Genomic DNA, 18,518 nt, shown 5'->3' with positions numbered 1-18,518 from the left:
ATCCTTTATATACAAAGAACTATCCAAAATCTCTATTCTAACACCCTTCCCAATAGAATTGTCCAAAATCTCCAACATCCTTCAAAGAGTCTTCAATAAATTAGTAATATTTTTTTAATCCCAGGCTGAAGATTTTTTGTTTTCTTTTTTTATCTATTCTTTGTTTACTTCTCCTCTTTTAATCTTTCCTTTTTCATCTTCTCGACATCCTGCAATTAAGTAATAAGACATTAATACTCTGTAACTCTAAAAGGTGCAGTTTTCACAGACTTCTGTTTTAACCATTATTATTAAGGGTTGAATAAAACTAAAAACTGATACAGGTACGCTGAAAGTAAAATTGATACTGAAGTTGAATTTTAAATACATTTTTTCAAATGGTTCCAGAAGTTTTGTTCATTTCAGCATGACAATCAGAATTTCACCATGATTTTGAGGACTTGCATAGATACACCCCCGCCCCCTCATCAGTAAATGGTGTATGTGGGGACTTATATAGATTCACCCCACCTCCTCATCAGTAAATGGTGTATGTGGGGACTCGTATAGATACACCCCCGCCCCCTCATCAGTAAATGGTGTATGTGGGGACTTATATAGTTACATCCCCAGCCCCTCATCAGTAAATGATGTATGTGGGGACTTATATAGATACACCCCCACCCCCTCATCAGTAAATGGTGTATGTGGGGACTCATATAGTTACATCCCCGCCCCCTCATCAGTAAATGGTGTATGTGGGGACTCATATAGTTACATCCCCACCCCCTGATCAGTAAATGGTGTATGTGGGGACTCATATAGTTACATCCCCAGCCCCTCATCAGTAAATGGTGTATGTGGGGACTCGTATAGATACACCCCCACCCCCTCATCAGTAAATGGTGTATGTGGGGACTCATATAGATACACCCCCGCCCCCTCATCAGTAAATGGTGTATGTGGGGACTTATATAGATACACCCCACCCCCTCATCAGTAAATGGAGTATGTGGGGACTTATATATAGATACACCCCCGCCCCCTCATCAGTAAATGGTGTATGTGGGGACTCGTATAGATACACCCCCGCCCCCTCATCAGTAAATGATGTATGTGGGGACTCGTATAGATACACCCCCGCCCCCTCATCAGTAAATGGTGTATGTGGGGACTTATATAGTTACACCCCCACCCCCTCATCAGTAAATGGTGTATGTGGGGACTCGTATAGATACACCCCCACCCCCTCATCAGTAAATGGAGTATGTGGGGACTTATATATAGATACACCCCCGCCCCCTCATCAGTAAATGGTGTATGTGGGGACTCGTATAGATACACCCCCACCCCCTCATCAGTAAATGGTGTATGTGGGGACTTATATATATACACCCCCGCCCCCTCATCAGTAAATGGTGTATGTGGGGACTCGTATAGATACACCCCCGCCCCCTCATCAGTAAATGGTGTATTAGATTTAGCACAATTGATACTTACATCATTCACTATTGCTTTTAGTTGTTTATAAGCTGTATCTAGGTTGTCGTTCACTATCACATGATCATATGCACCGTCCTCATTGGCTAAAAGAAAAGCGACATTTATTGACTACAAGTAATAACTGAACGGAGAGTTTCTGCTACAGCAAATATGTAATCTGGACAATTATACAAGAGATCCCAGAGGGATCTTGGCGCCCACCATTGAATGTTCTTCATAGGTTCCATGTCAGATTGATCTTTTTTCTACTTTTCTCTTCTTCTAAGTCTTACTAATCTGTGTAAACTCAGAAGAAACCTCTAGTACTTTTCAAACAAGGGAAACCTATATATAAAATTTAAGATTTAGGCACCAAGGGGAACCTATATATATGGAATTTGAGAAAGATTCCTTCAGTGCTTTCTGAGAAATAGTGATAACAAACTTCAATTGTCAAAATCCAAGATGGCTGCCTGTCGGCCATGTTGTTTTCCGATCAGTCCCAAAATGCGATATGCATTACTAGGCACCAAGGGGAACCTACATATGAAATTTGAGAAAGATCCCTTCAGTACTTTCTCAGAAATGGCAATAACAAACTTTAATGGTCAAAATCCAAGATGGCTGCCTGTTGGCCATGTTGTTTTCCGATTGGTCTCAAAATGCTATATGCATAACTAAGCACCAAGGGGAACCTACATAACAAATATGAAAAAGATCCCTTTAGTACTTTCACAGAAATAGCGATAACAAACTTCAATTGTCAAAATCCAAGATGGCTGCCTGTCGGCCATGTTGTTTTCAGATCGGTCTCAAAATGCAATATGCATAACTAGGCACTAAGGGGAACCTACATATGAAATTTGAGAAAGATCCCTTCTGTGCTTTTTGAGAAATAGCGATAACAATCTTCAATTGTCAAAATCCAAGATGGCTGCCTGTCGGCCATGTTGTTTTCCGATTGGTCTCAAAATGCAATATGCATAACTAGGCACCAAGGGGAACCTACATATGAAATTTGAGAAAGATTCCTTCAGTACTTTCTTAGAAATAGCGATAACAAACTTCAATGGTCAAAATCCAAGATGGCTGCCCGTCGGCCATGTTGTTTTCCGATCGGTCCCAAAATGCAATATGCATAACTAGGCACCAAGGGAAACCTACATATAAAATTTGAGAAAGATCCCTTCAGTACTTTCTCAGAAATAGCGATAACAAACTTCAATGGTCAAAATCCAAGATGGCTGCCCGTCGGCCATGTTGTTTTCCGATCGGTCCCAAAATGCAATATGCATAACTAGGCACCAAGGGAAACCCACATATCAAATTTGAGAAAGATCCCTTCAGTACTTTCTTAGAAATAGCGATAACAAACTTCAATTGTCAAAATCCAAGATGGCTGCCTGTCGGCCATGTTGTTTTCCGATCGGTCCCAAAATGCAATATGCATAACTAGGCACCAAGGGGAACCTACATATGAAATTTGAGAAAGATCCCTTCAGTACTTTCTGAGGATTAGCGATAACAAGAATTGTTTACGGACGGACGGACGGACGGACGGACGGACGGACGGACGGACGGACGGACGGACGGACGGACGACGGACCACGGACGCAGGGCGATTTGAATAGCCCACCATCATCAGATGGTGGGCTAAAAATGAGAAGAAAACTGCATCTAGTGGAAAACATTTATAGTTCCAAGAGTTTGTATGAAATCAAGATGTCAGCTGACAATAGAATATAACATTGGAGTTTTTTCAAATCCCACTTCATTAATGAGGATGACAGAAAATCTATCTTGATAAGTCAGACCGACAGGAGGCAGTGTGTAATATCTAATGTCTGTTACTTGATGATTCATACAAAAACTCTGGGTAAGCTTATCGGCTGGGGTGGGTAGGATATCACACGAATATTGAGCTGCATATGGAAGAAAATGCTGAATAGCGTGTGTATCCTTGAAAATGAGAAATTCATGTAAAATTGAAATAGTTATCTGAACAGGTTACATGGCAGCTCAGTAAGAGAGAAAATATCAAAAATGAAATTTCAACAATGGCAAAAGGCACCCTTGGGCACAAGTCTGATGTTTGCACAATATCTTTAAGAGATTAGTTTAATAGCGTTTGGAATGCAGAGCTCAGAAAAACTTGCAAACAATAAATGTTGTATTACGGCTACTTGTTTCCATGGTAACAGAGAAACAGCAAAAATGAAATCTCACATTTAGCATTATGTGATATGTGTACACAGAGATCAATGAAACAGATTTTAAGTTGCAAATGGAAAAGCTTGGAACCAGTAAATTTTCTATTTCAGACTATTAAATTTTGTTCCCATGGCAACAGAAAAAATATTGAAAAAGAAAATCTTAAAGCTCTGTAGATATGGAGCCTGTTTAATATCCTCTGCTTACTGCATTTTTCTGTCAAATTTTATCCCTATACAAACCATAATCGAGCGCCTCCTGTGCCGTATCTAGTCGCCTTTGAAGACTCTGTTCTGTTTCTGTACCTCTTCCCTTCAGTCTCTCCTTCTGTTAACATGTCAGAATTATAGCAACTTATACATCATTACACCTTAAATTTATCATCTAAACATTTTCTATTATCAGACTTTGCATTTAACACCATCAGAAAACATTTCCTATTTTATCAAAGTTGGCAGAAACAAGCCCTTCTCAGTAATAAACCCAGTATGATTAGCTTGCTTAATAAGGTCATGATCATACATAATAAAATTGTGGTGACTAGGCCTAGGCCTTCAACAACTATAAAATGATCACTTGTAAATTTTCACCTATTTCACTGCATACTTAAAACCAGCATGACAACCACATTACAGTTTAAATACTTATCAACATTTTGATTTCAAGAATATTTTGAAAGTTTTGGATGAACGTTTTACCAGGACTTCCATACTAGGCGGCTTTAGAAAAACATATCTTGGGTTCAGATCTGTGTTCTTGATACTCTTTACGCCGTTGATTTCCACATCTAGTATACAAATCCTTCCTGTCTTCTCAATGTCTCTAACTGACTGCTTACTGAAACAGATTTAATCAGAATTATATCATAGAATTATGTTATAATTATGTCAGTAGCGGACATCTCGTAAGTATCAGGAAATTAAGAACAAGAGATCCCAGAGGGATCTTGGCGCCCACCATTGAATGATCTTTATAGGTTCTATGCCAGATTGATCTTTTCTCTACTTTTCCCTTCCTCTAAGTCTTACTAATCTGTGTAAATTCAGAAACAGCCCTCTAGTACTTTTCAAACAAGGGGAACCTATATATATAAAATTTAAGATTTAGCGATAATGGCTGTCTGTCGGCCATGTTGTTTTCGGATTGGTGCCAATATGAACCAGAGGGATCTTGGCGCCCACCATTGAATGATCTTCATAGGTTCCATGTCAGATTGATCTTTTCTCTACTTTTCCCTTCTTCTAAGTCTTACTAATCTGTGTAAATTCAGAAACAGCCCTCTATAGCTAGTACTTTTCAAACAAGGGGAAGCTATATATAAAATTTAAGATTTAGCGATAATGGCTGTCTGTCGACCATGTTGTTTTTGGATTGGTCCCAATATGCAAAACTAGGCACTAAGGGGAACATACATATGAAATTTGAGAAAGATCCCTTGAGTGCTTTCTGAGAAATAGCGATAACAAACTTCAATTGTCAAAATCCAAGATGGCTGCCTGTCGGCCATGTTGTTTTCTGATTAGTTTCAAAATGCAATATGCATAACTAGGCACCAAAGGGAACCTACATATGAAATTTGAGAAAGATCCCTTCAGAACTTTCTGAGAAATAGTGATAACAAACTTCAATTGTCAATATCCAAGATGGCTACCTGTCAGCCATGTTGTTTTCTGATTGGTCTCAAAATGCAATATGCATAACAAGGCACTGAGGGGAACGTATGTATGAAATTTGAGAAAGATCCCTTCATTACTTTCTGAGAAATAGCGATAACAAACTTCAATTGTCAAAATCCAAGATGGCTGCCTGTCGGCCAGGTTGTTTTCCGATTGGTCTCAAAATGCAATATGCATAACTAGGCAACAAGAGGAACCTACATATGAAATTTGAGAAAGATCCCTTCATCACTTTCTGAGAAATAGCGATAACAAACTTCAATTGTCAAAATCCAAGATGGCTGCCTGTCGGCCATGTTGTTTTCCGATTGGTCTCAAAATGCAATATGCATAACAAGGCAATAAGAGGAACCTACATATGAAATTTGAGAAAGATCCCTTCAGTACTTTCTGAGAAATAGCGATAACAAACTTCAATTGTCAAAATCCAAGATGGCTGCCTGTCGGCCATGTTGTTTTCCGATTGGTCTCAAAATGCAATATGCATAACTAGGCACCAAGGGGAACCTACATATGAAATTTGAGAAAGATCCCTTCAGTACTTTCTGAGAAATAGAGATAACAAACTTCAATTGTCAAAATCCAAGATGGCTGCCTGTCGGCCATGTTGTTTTCCGATTGGTCTCAAAATGCAATATGCATAACTAGGCACCAAGTGGAACCTACATATGAAATTTGAGAAAGATCCCTTCAGTGCTTTCTGAGAAACAGCGATAACAAACTTCAATTGTCAAAATCCAAGATGGCTGCCTGTCGGCCATGTTGTTTTCTGATTGGTCTCAAAATGCAATATGCGTAACTAGGTACCAAGTGGAACCTAAATATGAAATTTGAGAGAGATCCCTTCAGTACTTTCTGAGAAATAGCGATAACAAACTTCAATTGTCAAAATCCAAGATGGCTGCCTGTCGGCCATGTTGTTTTCTGATTGGTCTCAAAATGCAATATGCATAACTAAGCACCAAGAGGAACCTACATATAAAATTTGAGAAAGATCCCTTCATTACTTTCTGAGAAATAGCGATAACAAACTTCAATTGTCAAAATCCAAGATGGCTGCCTGTCGGCCATGTTGTTTTCCGATTGGTCTCAAAATGCAATATGCATAACAAGGCACAAAGGGGAACCTACATATGAAATTTGAGAAAGATCCCTTCAGTACTTTCTGAGAAATAGCGATAACAAACTTCAATTGTCAAAATCCAAGATGGCTGCCTGTCGGCCATGTTGTTTTCCGATTGGTCTCAAAATGCAATATGCATAACTAGGCACCAAGGGGAACCTACATATGAAATTTGAGAAAGATCCCTTCAGTAATTTCTGAGGATTAGCGATAACAAGAATTGTTTACGGACGGACGGAGGGACGGACGGACGACGGACCACGGACGCAGGGCGATTTGAATAGCCCACCATCTGATGATGGTGGGCTAAAAACAAGCATTCTGAGAATATTGTTAGTAAAGCAATACATGTCCCCTACCGGCCCTGCTGAAAACAGTAACAGTGACTTTGACCGTAAAACCATGAAACCCTAACTTGATCTGTAGCAGAGTTAAGATATAACAAGAGGTCCATGGGCCATATTAGTCACCTGGGTTCCTATATAACAAGAGGGAGGTCTATATGCCTTATGGGTCACAAGGGTTCTGATATATATTCTGATAGATGATGTTTTAAATTAAGATATAACACATTTCAGCCCTGTGACCTTGAAAATAGTCTAAGGATTGTTAATTTGAGCAAACTTTGTAATCCTTTATCCAGGCATGATCCTGGCACAATAACATGATCATATGCCTCATAGAGAAGAAGTTATCGAAAGATTTTAACCTTAAAAGTCTGGCAACATCATTTCTTTAAACAAAATCAGTAGCCCTTTATCCCAACATTCTACTGGCAAAATATCATGACCCTGGGACTCTTGGTTGTTGAGAAAATGCTATTTAAAGATTTCAACTATTTGACCTCTGTGACCTTGAAAATAGGTCAAGTTCGTTTATATGAAGAAACTTGCTTTATACCACTGTCCTAGGTACCTGATAGCAAAATATAAGGCCTTTGCAATTTCTTGAACTTCAAAAGCAGATTCTTGAAGTTTCTAACATATTTGACCCCTGAGACCCTGAAATTAGGTCAAGGTCATTACTAGGAGGAAATTAAAAACCACTCTGTCCAAGGTACCTGCTGGCAAAATATCAAGCCTTCTAGAACCTGAGAAGATTTGCAAATGCATTTTTAACTATTTGGCCCTGTGACTATGAAAATAGGTCAAGGTCATTTATATGAGGAAACTGAAAACTACTCTGTCTAAGGTACCTTCTGGTAAAATATCAGGCCTCCAGGTCTTCTTAAACTTTGGGGGAAGATTCTAAACATTTCTGATATATTTGACCCCTAGCTGTGACCTTGAAAATAAGTGTGAAGAATGTTCATAGCTACTCTGTCCATGGTACCTGCTGACAAAATATAAGCCCTCTGGGCTTTCTTAAACTAGAGAAGAAGTTTCTTAAAACAGACATATTTTTAATATCTTTAAACATATCCGACACCAAGCTGTGACCTTGAAAATAGGTCAAGGTAATTAACATTAGGAAACTTTAATGTAATCTTCCCTATGTACATCCAATATAACTATCCTATTGGTAATATGGCCGAGAGCTACCTTGTTGATGATATGGCCTGAATTCAAAGTGTTTAAAATGCTACATTGTGTTTTCAAGTGCTAGATAGTCATAAAATTTTGAACCTAAAATAAGATATTTATTGCATTTTAAGAGCTAGAAAATCATCAAAATTTTAACATAAAATTAAAGAGGATATTATATTAGTCTGACAACTTCTAACCAAAATTTGACATGAGAATATATTATAATTCACATACCTTGTTCCGTATCTGTTTCCTGAGAACTGAGCATGCTCCAAGAAATCACCCTTCCCAATCATTTCTTCAAAGAGTTCTAGCGCTACATAGTGATAGTCTGAAAAAAGGCAACATGAAATAATTTGGAATGATCTGAAAATAGTAGGAAAGTGTCTGTAGCTATTATACCTCTCATAATGTCTGTCTGTAACCTGTGTATACTGGCAGTATTTATACCTCTTATAATGTCTGTCTGTAACCTGTGTATACTGACAGTATTTATACCTCTTACAATGTCTGTCTGTAACCAGTGTATACTGACATTATTTATACCTCTTATAATGTCTGTCTGTAACCTGTGTATACTGATATTATTTATACCTCTTACATTGTCTGTAACCTGTGTATACTGACATTATTAAAACCTCTTACATTGTCTGTCTACCTGTGTATACTGACATTATTTATACTTTCTACAATGTCTGCCTGTAACCTATGTATACTGGCAGTATTTATACCTCTTACAATGTCTGTCTGTAACCTGTGTATACTGACATTATTTATACCTCTCATAATGTCTGCCTGTAACCTGTGTATACTGACATTATTTATACCCCTTACAATGTCTGACTGTAATCTGTGTATACTGACATTATTTATACCTCTTACATTGTCTGTCTGTAACCTGTGTATACTGACAGTATTTATACCTCTTACATTGTCTGTCTGTAACCTGTGTATACTGACATTATTTATACCTCTTACATTGTCTGTAACCTGTGTATACTGACATTATTTATACCTCTTACATTGTCTGTCTGTAACCTGTGTATACTGACATTATTTATACCTCGTATAATGCCTTTAACCTGTGAATACTGACAGTATTTACACTTTCTACATTGTCTGTCTGTAACCTGTGTATACTGACATTATCTATACTTTCTAAAATGTCTGCCTGTAACCTGTGTATACTGACATTATTTATACTTTCTACAATGTCTGCCTGTAACCTATGAATACTGACATTATTTATACTTTCTACATTGTCTGTCTGTAACCTGTGTATACTGACATTATTTATACTTTCTACAATGTCTGCCTGTAACCTGTGCATACTGACATTGTTAACACTTTCTACATTGTCTGTCTGTAACCTGTGTATACTGACATTATTTATACCTCTTACATTGTCTGTAACCTGTGTATACTGACATTCTTTATACCTCTCATAATGTCTGTCTGTAACCTGTGTATACTGACATTATGTATACCTCTCATAATGTCTGTCTGTAACCTGTGTATACTGACATTATGTATACCTCTTACATTGTCTGTAACCTGTGTATACTGACATTCTTTCTTCCCTCATAATGTCTGTCTGTAACCTGTGTATACTGACATTATGTATACCTCTCATAATGTCTGTCTGTAACCTGTGTATACTGACATTCTTTATACCTCTTACATTGTCTGTAACCTGTGTATACTGACATTCTTTATACCTCTTATAATGTCTGTCTGTAACCTGTGTATACTGACATTATGTATACCTCTCATAATGTCTGTCTGTAACCTGTGTATACTGACATTATTCATACCTCTCATAATGTCTGTCTGTAACCTGTGTATACTGACAGTATTCATATCTCTTATAATGTCTGTCTGTAACCTTTGAATACTGACAGTATTTACACTTTCTACATTGTATGTCTGTAACCTGTGTACACTGACATTATCTATATATCTTATAATGTCTGTCTGTAACCTGTGAATACTGACAGTATTTATACCTCTCATAATGTCTGCCTGTAACCTGTGTATACGGACATTATCTATACCTCTTATAATGTCTGTCTGTAACCTGTGTATACTGACATTATTTATACCTCTTACATTGTCTGTAACCTGTGTATACTGACATTCTTTATACCTCTCATAATGTCTGTCTGTAACCTGTGTATACTGACATTATCTATACTTTCTAAAATGTCTGCCTGTAACCTGTGTATACTGACATTATTTATACTTTCTACAATGTCTGCCTGTAACCTATGAATACTGACATTATTGATACTTTCTACATTGTCTGTCTGTAACCTGTGTTTACTGACATTATTTATACTTTCTACAATGTCTGCCTGTAACCTGTGCATACTGACATTGTTAACACTTTCTACATTGTCTGTCTGTAACCTGTGTATACTGACATTATTTATACCTCTTACATTGTCTGTAACCTGTGTATACTGACATTCTTTATACCTCTCATAATGTCTGTCTGTAACCTGTGTATACTGACATTATGTATACCTCTCATAATGTCTGTCTGTAACCTGTGTATACTGACATTATGTATACCTCTTACATTGTCTGTAACCTGTGTATACTGACATTCTTTCTTCCCTCATAATGTCTGTCTGTAACCTGTGTATACTGACATTATTCATACCTCTCATAATGTCTGTCTGTAACCTGTGTATACTGACAGTATTTATATCTCTTATAATGTCTGTCTGTAACCTTTGAATACTGACAGTATTTACACTTTCTACATTGTATGTCTGTAACCTGTGTATACTGACATTCTTTATACCTCTCATAATGTCTGTCTGTAACCTGTGTACACTGACATTATCTATATATCTTATAATGTCTGTCTGTAACCTGTGAATACTGACAGTATTTATACCTCTCATAATGTCTGCCTGTAACCTGTGTATACGGACATTATCTATACCTCTTATAATGTCTGTCTGTAACCTGTGTATACTGACATTATTTATACCTCTTACATTGTCTGTAACCTGTGTATACTGACATTCTTTATACCTCTCATAATGTCTGTCTGTAACCTGTGTATACTGACATTATCTATACTTTCTAAAATGTCTGCCTGTAACCTGTGTATACTGACATTATTTATACTTTCTACAATGTCTGCCTGTAACCTATGAATACTGACATTATTGATACTTTCTACATTGTCTGTCTGTAACCTGTGTTTACTGACATTATTTATACTTTCTACAATGTCTGCCTGTAACCTGTGCATACGGACATTGTTAACACTTTCTACAATGTCTGCCTGTAACCTGTGTATACTGACATTATTTATACCTCTTACAATGCCTGTCTGTAACCTGTGTATACTGACATTATTTATACCTCTTACATTGTCTGTAACCTGTGTATACTGACATTCTTTATACCTCTCATAATGTCTGTCTGTAACCTGTGTATATTGACATTATGTATACCTCTCGTAATGTCTGTCTGTAACCTGTGTATACTGACATTATGTATACCTCTTACATTGTCTGCAACCTGTGTATACTGACATTCTTTATACCTCTCATAATGTCTGTCTGTAACCTGTTATACTGACATTATGTATACCTCTCATAATGTATGTCTGTAACCTGTGTATACTGACATTCTTTATACCTCTTATAATGTCTGTCTGTAACCTGTGTATACTGACATTATCTATATATCTTATAATGTCTGTCTGTAACCTGTGAATACTGACAGTATTTACACTTTCTACATTGTATGTCTGTAACCTGTGTATACTGACATTCTTTATACCGCTCATAATGTATGTCTGTAACCTGAAAATACTGACATTTTTATACCTCTTACATTGTCTGTCTACCTGTGTATACTGACATTATTTATACCTCTCATAATGTCTGTCTGTAACCTGTGTATACTGGCAGTATTTATACCTCTTACAATGCCTGTCTGTAACCTGTGTATACTGACATTATCTATATATCTTATAATGTCTGTCTGTAACCTGAAAATATTAACATTATTTATACCTCTCATAATGTCTGTCTGTAACCTGTGTATACTGACATTATTTATGCATCTTACATTGTCTGTCTGTAACCTGTGTATATTAACATTATTTATACATCTTACATTGTCTGTAACCTGTGTATACTGACATTATTTATACCTCTTATAATGTCTGTCTGTAACCTGTGTATACTAACATTATTTATACATCTTACATTGTCTGTCTGTAACCTGTGTATACTGACATTATTTATACTTTCTAAAATGTCTGCCTGTAACCTGTGTATACTCACATTATTTATACTTTCTACAATGTCTGCCTGTAACCTATGTATACTGACATTATTCATACCTCTCATAATGTCTGCCTGTAACCTGTGTATACTGACATTATTTATACTTTCTACATTGTCTGTCTGTAACCTGTGAATACTGACAGTATATTTACACTTTCTACATTGTCTGTCTGTAACCTGTGTATATTGACATTATGTATACCTCTCATAATGTCTGTCTGTAACCTGTGTATACTGACATTATTTATACCTCTTATAATGCCTGTAACCTGTGAATACTGACATTATTTATACTTTCTACATTGTCTGTCTGTAACCTGTGAATACTGACAGTATTTACACTTTCTACATTGTCTGTCTGTAACCTGTGTATACTGACATTATTTATACTTTCTACATTGTCTGTCTGTAACCTGTGTATACTGACAGTATTTATACCTATTACATTGTCTGTCTGTAACCTGTGTATACTGACAGTATATTTACACTTCCTACATTGTCTGTCTGTAACCTGTGTATACTGACATTGTTAACACTTTCTACATTGTCTGTCTGTAACCTGTGTATACTGACATTATTTATACCTCTTACATTGTCTGTCTGTAACCTGTGTATACTGACATTGTTAACACTTTCTACATTGTCTGTCTGTAACCTGTGTATACTGACATTATTTATACCTCTTACATTGTCTGTCTGTAACCTGTGTATACTGACATTGTTAACACTTTCTACATTGTCTGTCTGTAACCTGTGTATACTGACAGTATTTATACCTCTTACATTGTCTGTCTGTAACCTGTGTATACTGACATTGTTAACACTTTCTACATTGTCTGTCTGTAACCTGTGTATACTGACATTATTTATACCTCTTATAATGCCTGTAACCTGTGAATACTGACATTATTTATACTTTCTACATTGTCTGTCTGTAACCTGTGAATACTGACAGTATTTACACTTACTACATTGTCTGTCTGTAACCTGTGTATACTGACATTATTTATACTTTCTACATTGTCTGTCTGTAACCTGTGTATACTGACAGTATTTATACCTCTTACATTGTCTGTCTGTAACCTGTGTATACTGACAGTATATTTACACTTTCTACATTGTCTGGCTGTAACCTGTGTATACTGACATTATTTATACTTTCTACATTGTCTGTCTGTAACCTGTGTATACTGACATTATTTATACCTCTTACATTGTCTGTCTACCTGTGTATACTGACATTATTTATACCTCTTACATTGTCTGTCTGTAACCTGTGCATACTGACATTGTTAACACTTTCTACATTGTCTGTCTGTAACCTGTATATACTGACATTTTTATACCTCTTACATTGTCTGTCTGTAACCTGTGTATACTGACAGTATTTATACCTCTTACAATATCTGTCTGTAACCTGTGTATACTGACAGTATTTATACATCTTATAATGTCTGTCTGTAACCTGTGTATACTGACAGTCATCAAAATTTGTGTGAGAAGTTATCTGCCTTTGTCTACCAGACATAATCTTAGCCTTGCAACACATGATTTTGTCATAAAAGTAACCATTTAACTGTTGAACATCTTTTATGGATCTCAGTCCTACACAATGTAAACATCAGCAGTATAGTGTAAACTATTATGTTTTAAATTCCACTTCATTTTTCAAACATATTACAGGTAACACCATCAATACTCTATCAGTCTGATTTTTTAAAAATTATGTTCGTATTTATTTATAAGGACCTAGGGATATACATATATATCCTTTAACAAAATCTAAAACTCTTTACAGAGTCTTCTATTTTATAGAAATATTTTTGACGTTTTACCTTTTCCTTCCACCTCTCCTGGGCGTGGCTTTCGTGTTGTGTCTGGAAATTACAAAATACAACTTATTAAAATACTGAAACAAGCAAAAAACAGCTTTAACGATCTTGATCACCTTAATGTTTGGAAAATCTCCCATCAATCACGTCTCCTCAGGAGAGTCTGGTATTTCTTTCCTGCATATAAAAGAGGTTGTGCCTAGCCAGCAAAAATCTTTCAAAGGTACAGGGAGAGGAATTTAAAGAAGGGGACTGGAAACAATTTGTTGACATGTACAGTCCAGAATCAAAATAGGGGACAAGACAGAGAGATGGAGAATGCTAGAAGCGTTGAAATTGGACTCAGAAATAGCAAAAGTGTATTTTGGCATATGAGGGGATGTAACATGTTACACTAACATTTGAAGTTCAGCATACAAGCCTCGTCTTTATAATTATAAGATAAAATATATATGTTTACTTTGCCATGAGTGTATGGCTCACAGACTAAACACTGTGCAATATGGCACAATACTTAGTCTGCATGCATGTAAGTCTATTTTAAGAATTACAACCTCTCAAGGAAAGTTTAAACGTCTTACAGATTTTCCGACTTTGGTTTGGCAACAATAGAGGCATGTTTATGAAAGATGAATTTCAACCACTGTTATGTCAATACTAATCCACAGTATCATCTTGAATATACATCAGATATACATAGTAAGTTGATTTGAACTATATCTAGATTACTTTGTCTCATCAACTTTCAGTGGAAGTTGTGTATATTGGGGCTTTAATTATTCATTCTTCCTAGCATCAACATAATGAAAGGTCGCATGTAAAAAATCAATACAAATATAATATCTTACAAGAGGCCCAGAGAGCCTGTATCACTCACCTGGATATTTCAGTGATAATTATTATGGTAAAGCACGCTAAAAAGAAGGATTTCAAAGATTTAGCTATTTTTCCCTATTGGGCCCCTCCCATAGCTTCTTGGGGGACCAGATCCACCTTTTATACAAATATATTAATCCCTTTCCCTAATGGATGTTTTTACATAAATGCACAAAATCCTGTTATTCCTACAAAAGAAGTATCAGGTCTTTGGAGGATCAAACCCACCCTAGTTTCATATACAGTAATTCCTAATACAGTGGAACCTCTATAAACCTAACATGCATGGGACATGGATATTTGTTTGGTTTACAGAGGGTTCGGTTTGGAGAAGTTTATCGAAAAATGACCGGCCGAATTCCGGATATAATTGCTCGGGACGATGTTTTGTTAGTGTAAAAGATAGCGGGGCCTGTAGGAAACCTGAATGTCTTGCCTTAATAAGCAATACATGTACTTAGCATGCCTAGTTAATTATTTAATTATATCTCAACCTTCATTCATCAATGCTACAGTATATATACTTACGTGATACACTAAAGGCGAAACTGTCCGGGAATTCTGTAAATAGTTGATTGAGGAGTGTACTCTTCCCACTTCCTGAAGGGCCACTGACCACTATGGGTTGGCAATGGTTGGAAGACATTGTTCTCAGGGGTAAAAGACCTACAGTTTATAAAGAAAATTTAATGTGACTTGATGTTTACTGCAACACTGAGCAATTCAATAAATTTTTAAGCAAAAAATTACTTATAGTCTTCAATGCTCTTAGTTGTTCTAAGCAATTACATTTGTATATTGTCAGTGCATGTTCATTCTTACAAGTATACAATAAACCATTAACTGTCAAACTCGTTATTTACACATTCGAAAAATCACCTTAAAATGTCTGAAAAAGTTCTATACCAATGTAACGCAAAAGTAAACGCACCAAAACGTGAGCGTAACTGTCAAATTCGTTTGAATAAAAACAAATTCCCCTTCTAAAAAAAATATTTCCCCAAAACAGGGGAAATCCCTCAAATTTTGATGAAATATGTATGAATTATAGCAAAGAATAGCTGTAAAATGTTTAAGTTTAACAAATAATTAATTTACCTTAAATTGCATAATGGGTAGTATTGCCCAATTAAATCCTAGATTAATTAACACCTGTACATTGACTCCCATTTCCCACCTGATTTTACACTAGACTAGTACTCTTGTCTATCAGCTTGAACAGCTTTGAAGTCTATTTACTTATAAACTGCTTTAATATTTACATTATATTCACATCGTGTATATACACAAGCTTCGCTTGTTAGCATTATTGGTAATTATAGCTAATCAATAATCCAGAACACGCATAGAAAATTACCCCAGAGGCGTTTGCATGCAATCACCCGATGTTGCTTCCATAGAAACGGGAAACTGTTACCATAGGAACTGATTCAGTTCTGTCAACTAATTATTCCTGATGCAGTTATCGATTAAAGTAAGCCAATTAGAAGATTTGTGATCTACAACATTTCTGTATTGATTTCCAAAAATACATATAATGGTACAGGTGCCATATCGTGTTTCTTATGTGTGCAAAATAAGTGTTAGCATCTCACAGATTTAGGGAAATAAAAGGGTTTACATAACACTGTCACGTTAAGCCGAAAGACGAATTAACTGAAGCATGACATCTCCTATGTGTCTATTCATTCATGACAAGTAAGAAGTGAGAACAAGAGTTCAACGTCACACTCTTTCCAGATATTTACTGTAGATGTGAAGAGAAGTAGATCTATCAGACCGCTCGGAAGTTAATCGTTTTCGATAGAAATTCAGTCAACGAATAAGCCAAAACACAGGTATCTACTTACGTTGGAGGCGGGGAAGGAAGCGGCACACTTTATAACTTGTACACACAACAGCGTTCATCGGTGTCCGTGTTGATTGTGTGGATGTGGTCACGATCAGTTCAACGCTTGCGTTAAGGGTTTTCAAAACCGCTCAAGCGGTTTTTAGGCATTCGGAACTCTTTGAGAATCTATGCTGATTTCGGCGACAATGCCCGATGTGTTCGGTATAAACGAAATACTAAATAAAAATACTGGCTTTCTTGTTTTCCGGAATTGAAGCACACGGATAGTACATGCTTTAGCGACAGTCGAGACCATTTATCAAGACATTAGTAAATTACAAACGATCATACTTTTGCAACTTTTACAAAATCATACATTACAAAGAAGCCATAAACGCTTTACAGACGATTCGTCAATTCAAACTTTATTTATAGTCGGTACATATTATAACAAATCAACATTAGCTCTAAGAAGCTATTACAACCGACTCCAACAGTAAAAGACATGCACAAATGCAAAATAAAATAAATAAAAATAAATAAAAATAAATAAAACATAAAAGCATTCAAATGTATTTACCTGATTAAAAAAAATCAATAATTGCAGAAAATGATTGTTTGGAGATATTTCTTGGGAGTTATTTCTTTGATTTAGCAGTATCTCTTGACAATATGGATATTAAAACATTAAGCATTAAGTTTATTTAAACTTATTGTTAAATCTTAAAAAACAGATAATTTCAGAAAACAATGTTTGGAAATATCTTAGAATTATTTACTAAGTTATATAAGTCTCTGGAAATAAATATTCTTGGAGTAATCACTTTAGATATAGCGGTAGCACTTTACAATATGATATCGATATTAAGCATAAAGTTTATTTAGACTCTTACCAAAACAAAAAACAAAACAAAACAAAAACAAAAAATATGATGTTGTGTGTGGGTATGTCTATATGTTTTGTCTGCATGTGCTGTATTTGCATTGTGGCCCATACCAGCTGTCTGTCAGTGATTTGTATTGTGTGAGTGAAGTTGTTGTTCTGAAGTGGTCTGGTAGGGCATTCCAGATTTTAGGTGCTTCTGACCGAAAAGAGTGCTCGTTGTATTTTGTTGTCCTAACATGTGGTATATCTACAGTGTTGTGATATCTAAATGTGTATGTTTTTGTTTGTGATATTGATTAAATAATGTAAGTATGTTGGTGATTGCTTGTTTGTGATTTTGTAGACTTCTATTGCAAAAATTTGGCATCGCCAATATCATAAATTATCATATACCAAATATACATGTTACAGTTGTCTCATACTTTGCAGGCGTACTGAAAAAGTGGTCTTATGTGGACAAGATACAACAGTATATATATATTTTTTTCTAGTAAGACGTATTTTATAGTTTTAGTTATAATTAATGTTTTCAATATGAGAGTTCCATGCATGGGTTTAGTTGTTCTATGTCATAGTTTATTACTTGTTTTATGGCTTGTGAGCTTTTTAGAAGAGGTTGCCAATATGGTATCGTCAGCGAAAAATCTAATCTAAAGTAAAAAAGACAAGCGGCGTTTGCGAAATGGACAAACTCAATGAAAGAGCAGTGATCCAATATTTGCATAAAACAGGTTTAACACCTAAGGATATCCATAATATGGTAGCAACACTAGGGAAAGA

At 35.9% G+C, this 18,518-nt stretch overlaps 1 protein-coding gene across 1 annotated transcript; it reads right to left on the bottom strand.

Moving 5' to 3' along the window:
• On the bottom strand, positions 1–16,942 carry LOC117317261 (guanylate kinase-like). The gene is made up of 8 exons (XM_033871996.1): positions 16,872–16,942; positions 15,550–15,687; positions 14,149–14,190; positions 8,232–8,328; positions 4,371–4,509; positions 3,915–3,999; positions 1,480–1,565; positions 1–209 (listed from the first exon to the last, which is right to left on the bottom strand). The coding sequence occupies exons 1-8, from the start codon at positions 16,927–16,929 to the stop codon at positions 165–167; spliced, it is 690 nt and encodes a 229-aa protein (XP_033727887.1). The 5' UTR covers positions 16,930–16,942; the 3' UTR covers positions 1–164.
• Between the last annotated feature and the right edge of the window lie 1,576 nt (positions 16,943–18,518).

The sequence above is a fragment of the Pecten maximus genome, chromosome 19 (genome assembly GCF_902652985.1).
Source record: "Pecten maximus chromosome 19, xPecMax1.1, whole genome shotgun sequence".
NCBI classification, from domain to species: domain Eukaryota; kingdom Metazoa; phylum Mollusca; class Bivalvia; order Pectinida; family Pectinidae; genus Pecten; species Pecten maximus.
This window is presented reverse-complemented; position numbering and strand designations above follow the sequence as displayed.

What these genes read in the sequence shown, in the direction of transcription:
- LOC117317261 (XM_033871996.1), bottom strand. Translation starts at nt 16,929, where the DNA reads ATGAACGCTGTTGTGTGTACAAGTTATAAAGTGTGCCGCTTCCTTCCC. An exon ending in CGCCTAGTATGGAAGTCCTG is followed by an intron (nt 4,000 to 4,370) that starts GTAAAACGTTCA and finishes ACATGTTAACAG; the next exon opens with AAGGAGAGACTGAAGGGAAG. An exon ending in ACAGGAGGCGCTCGATTATG is followed by an intron (nt 1,566 to 3,914) that starts GTTTGTATAGGG and finishes CTTTTCTTTTAG; the next exon opens with CCAATGAGGACGGTGCATAT.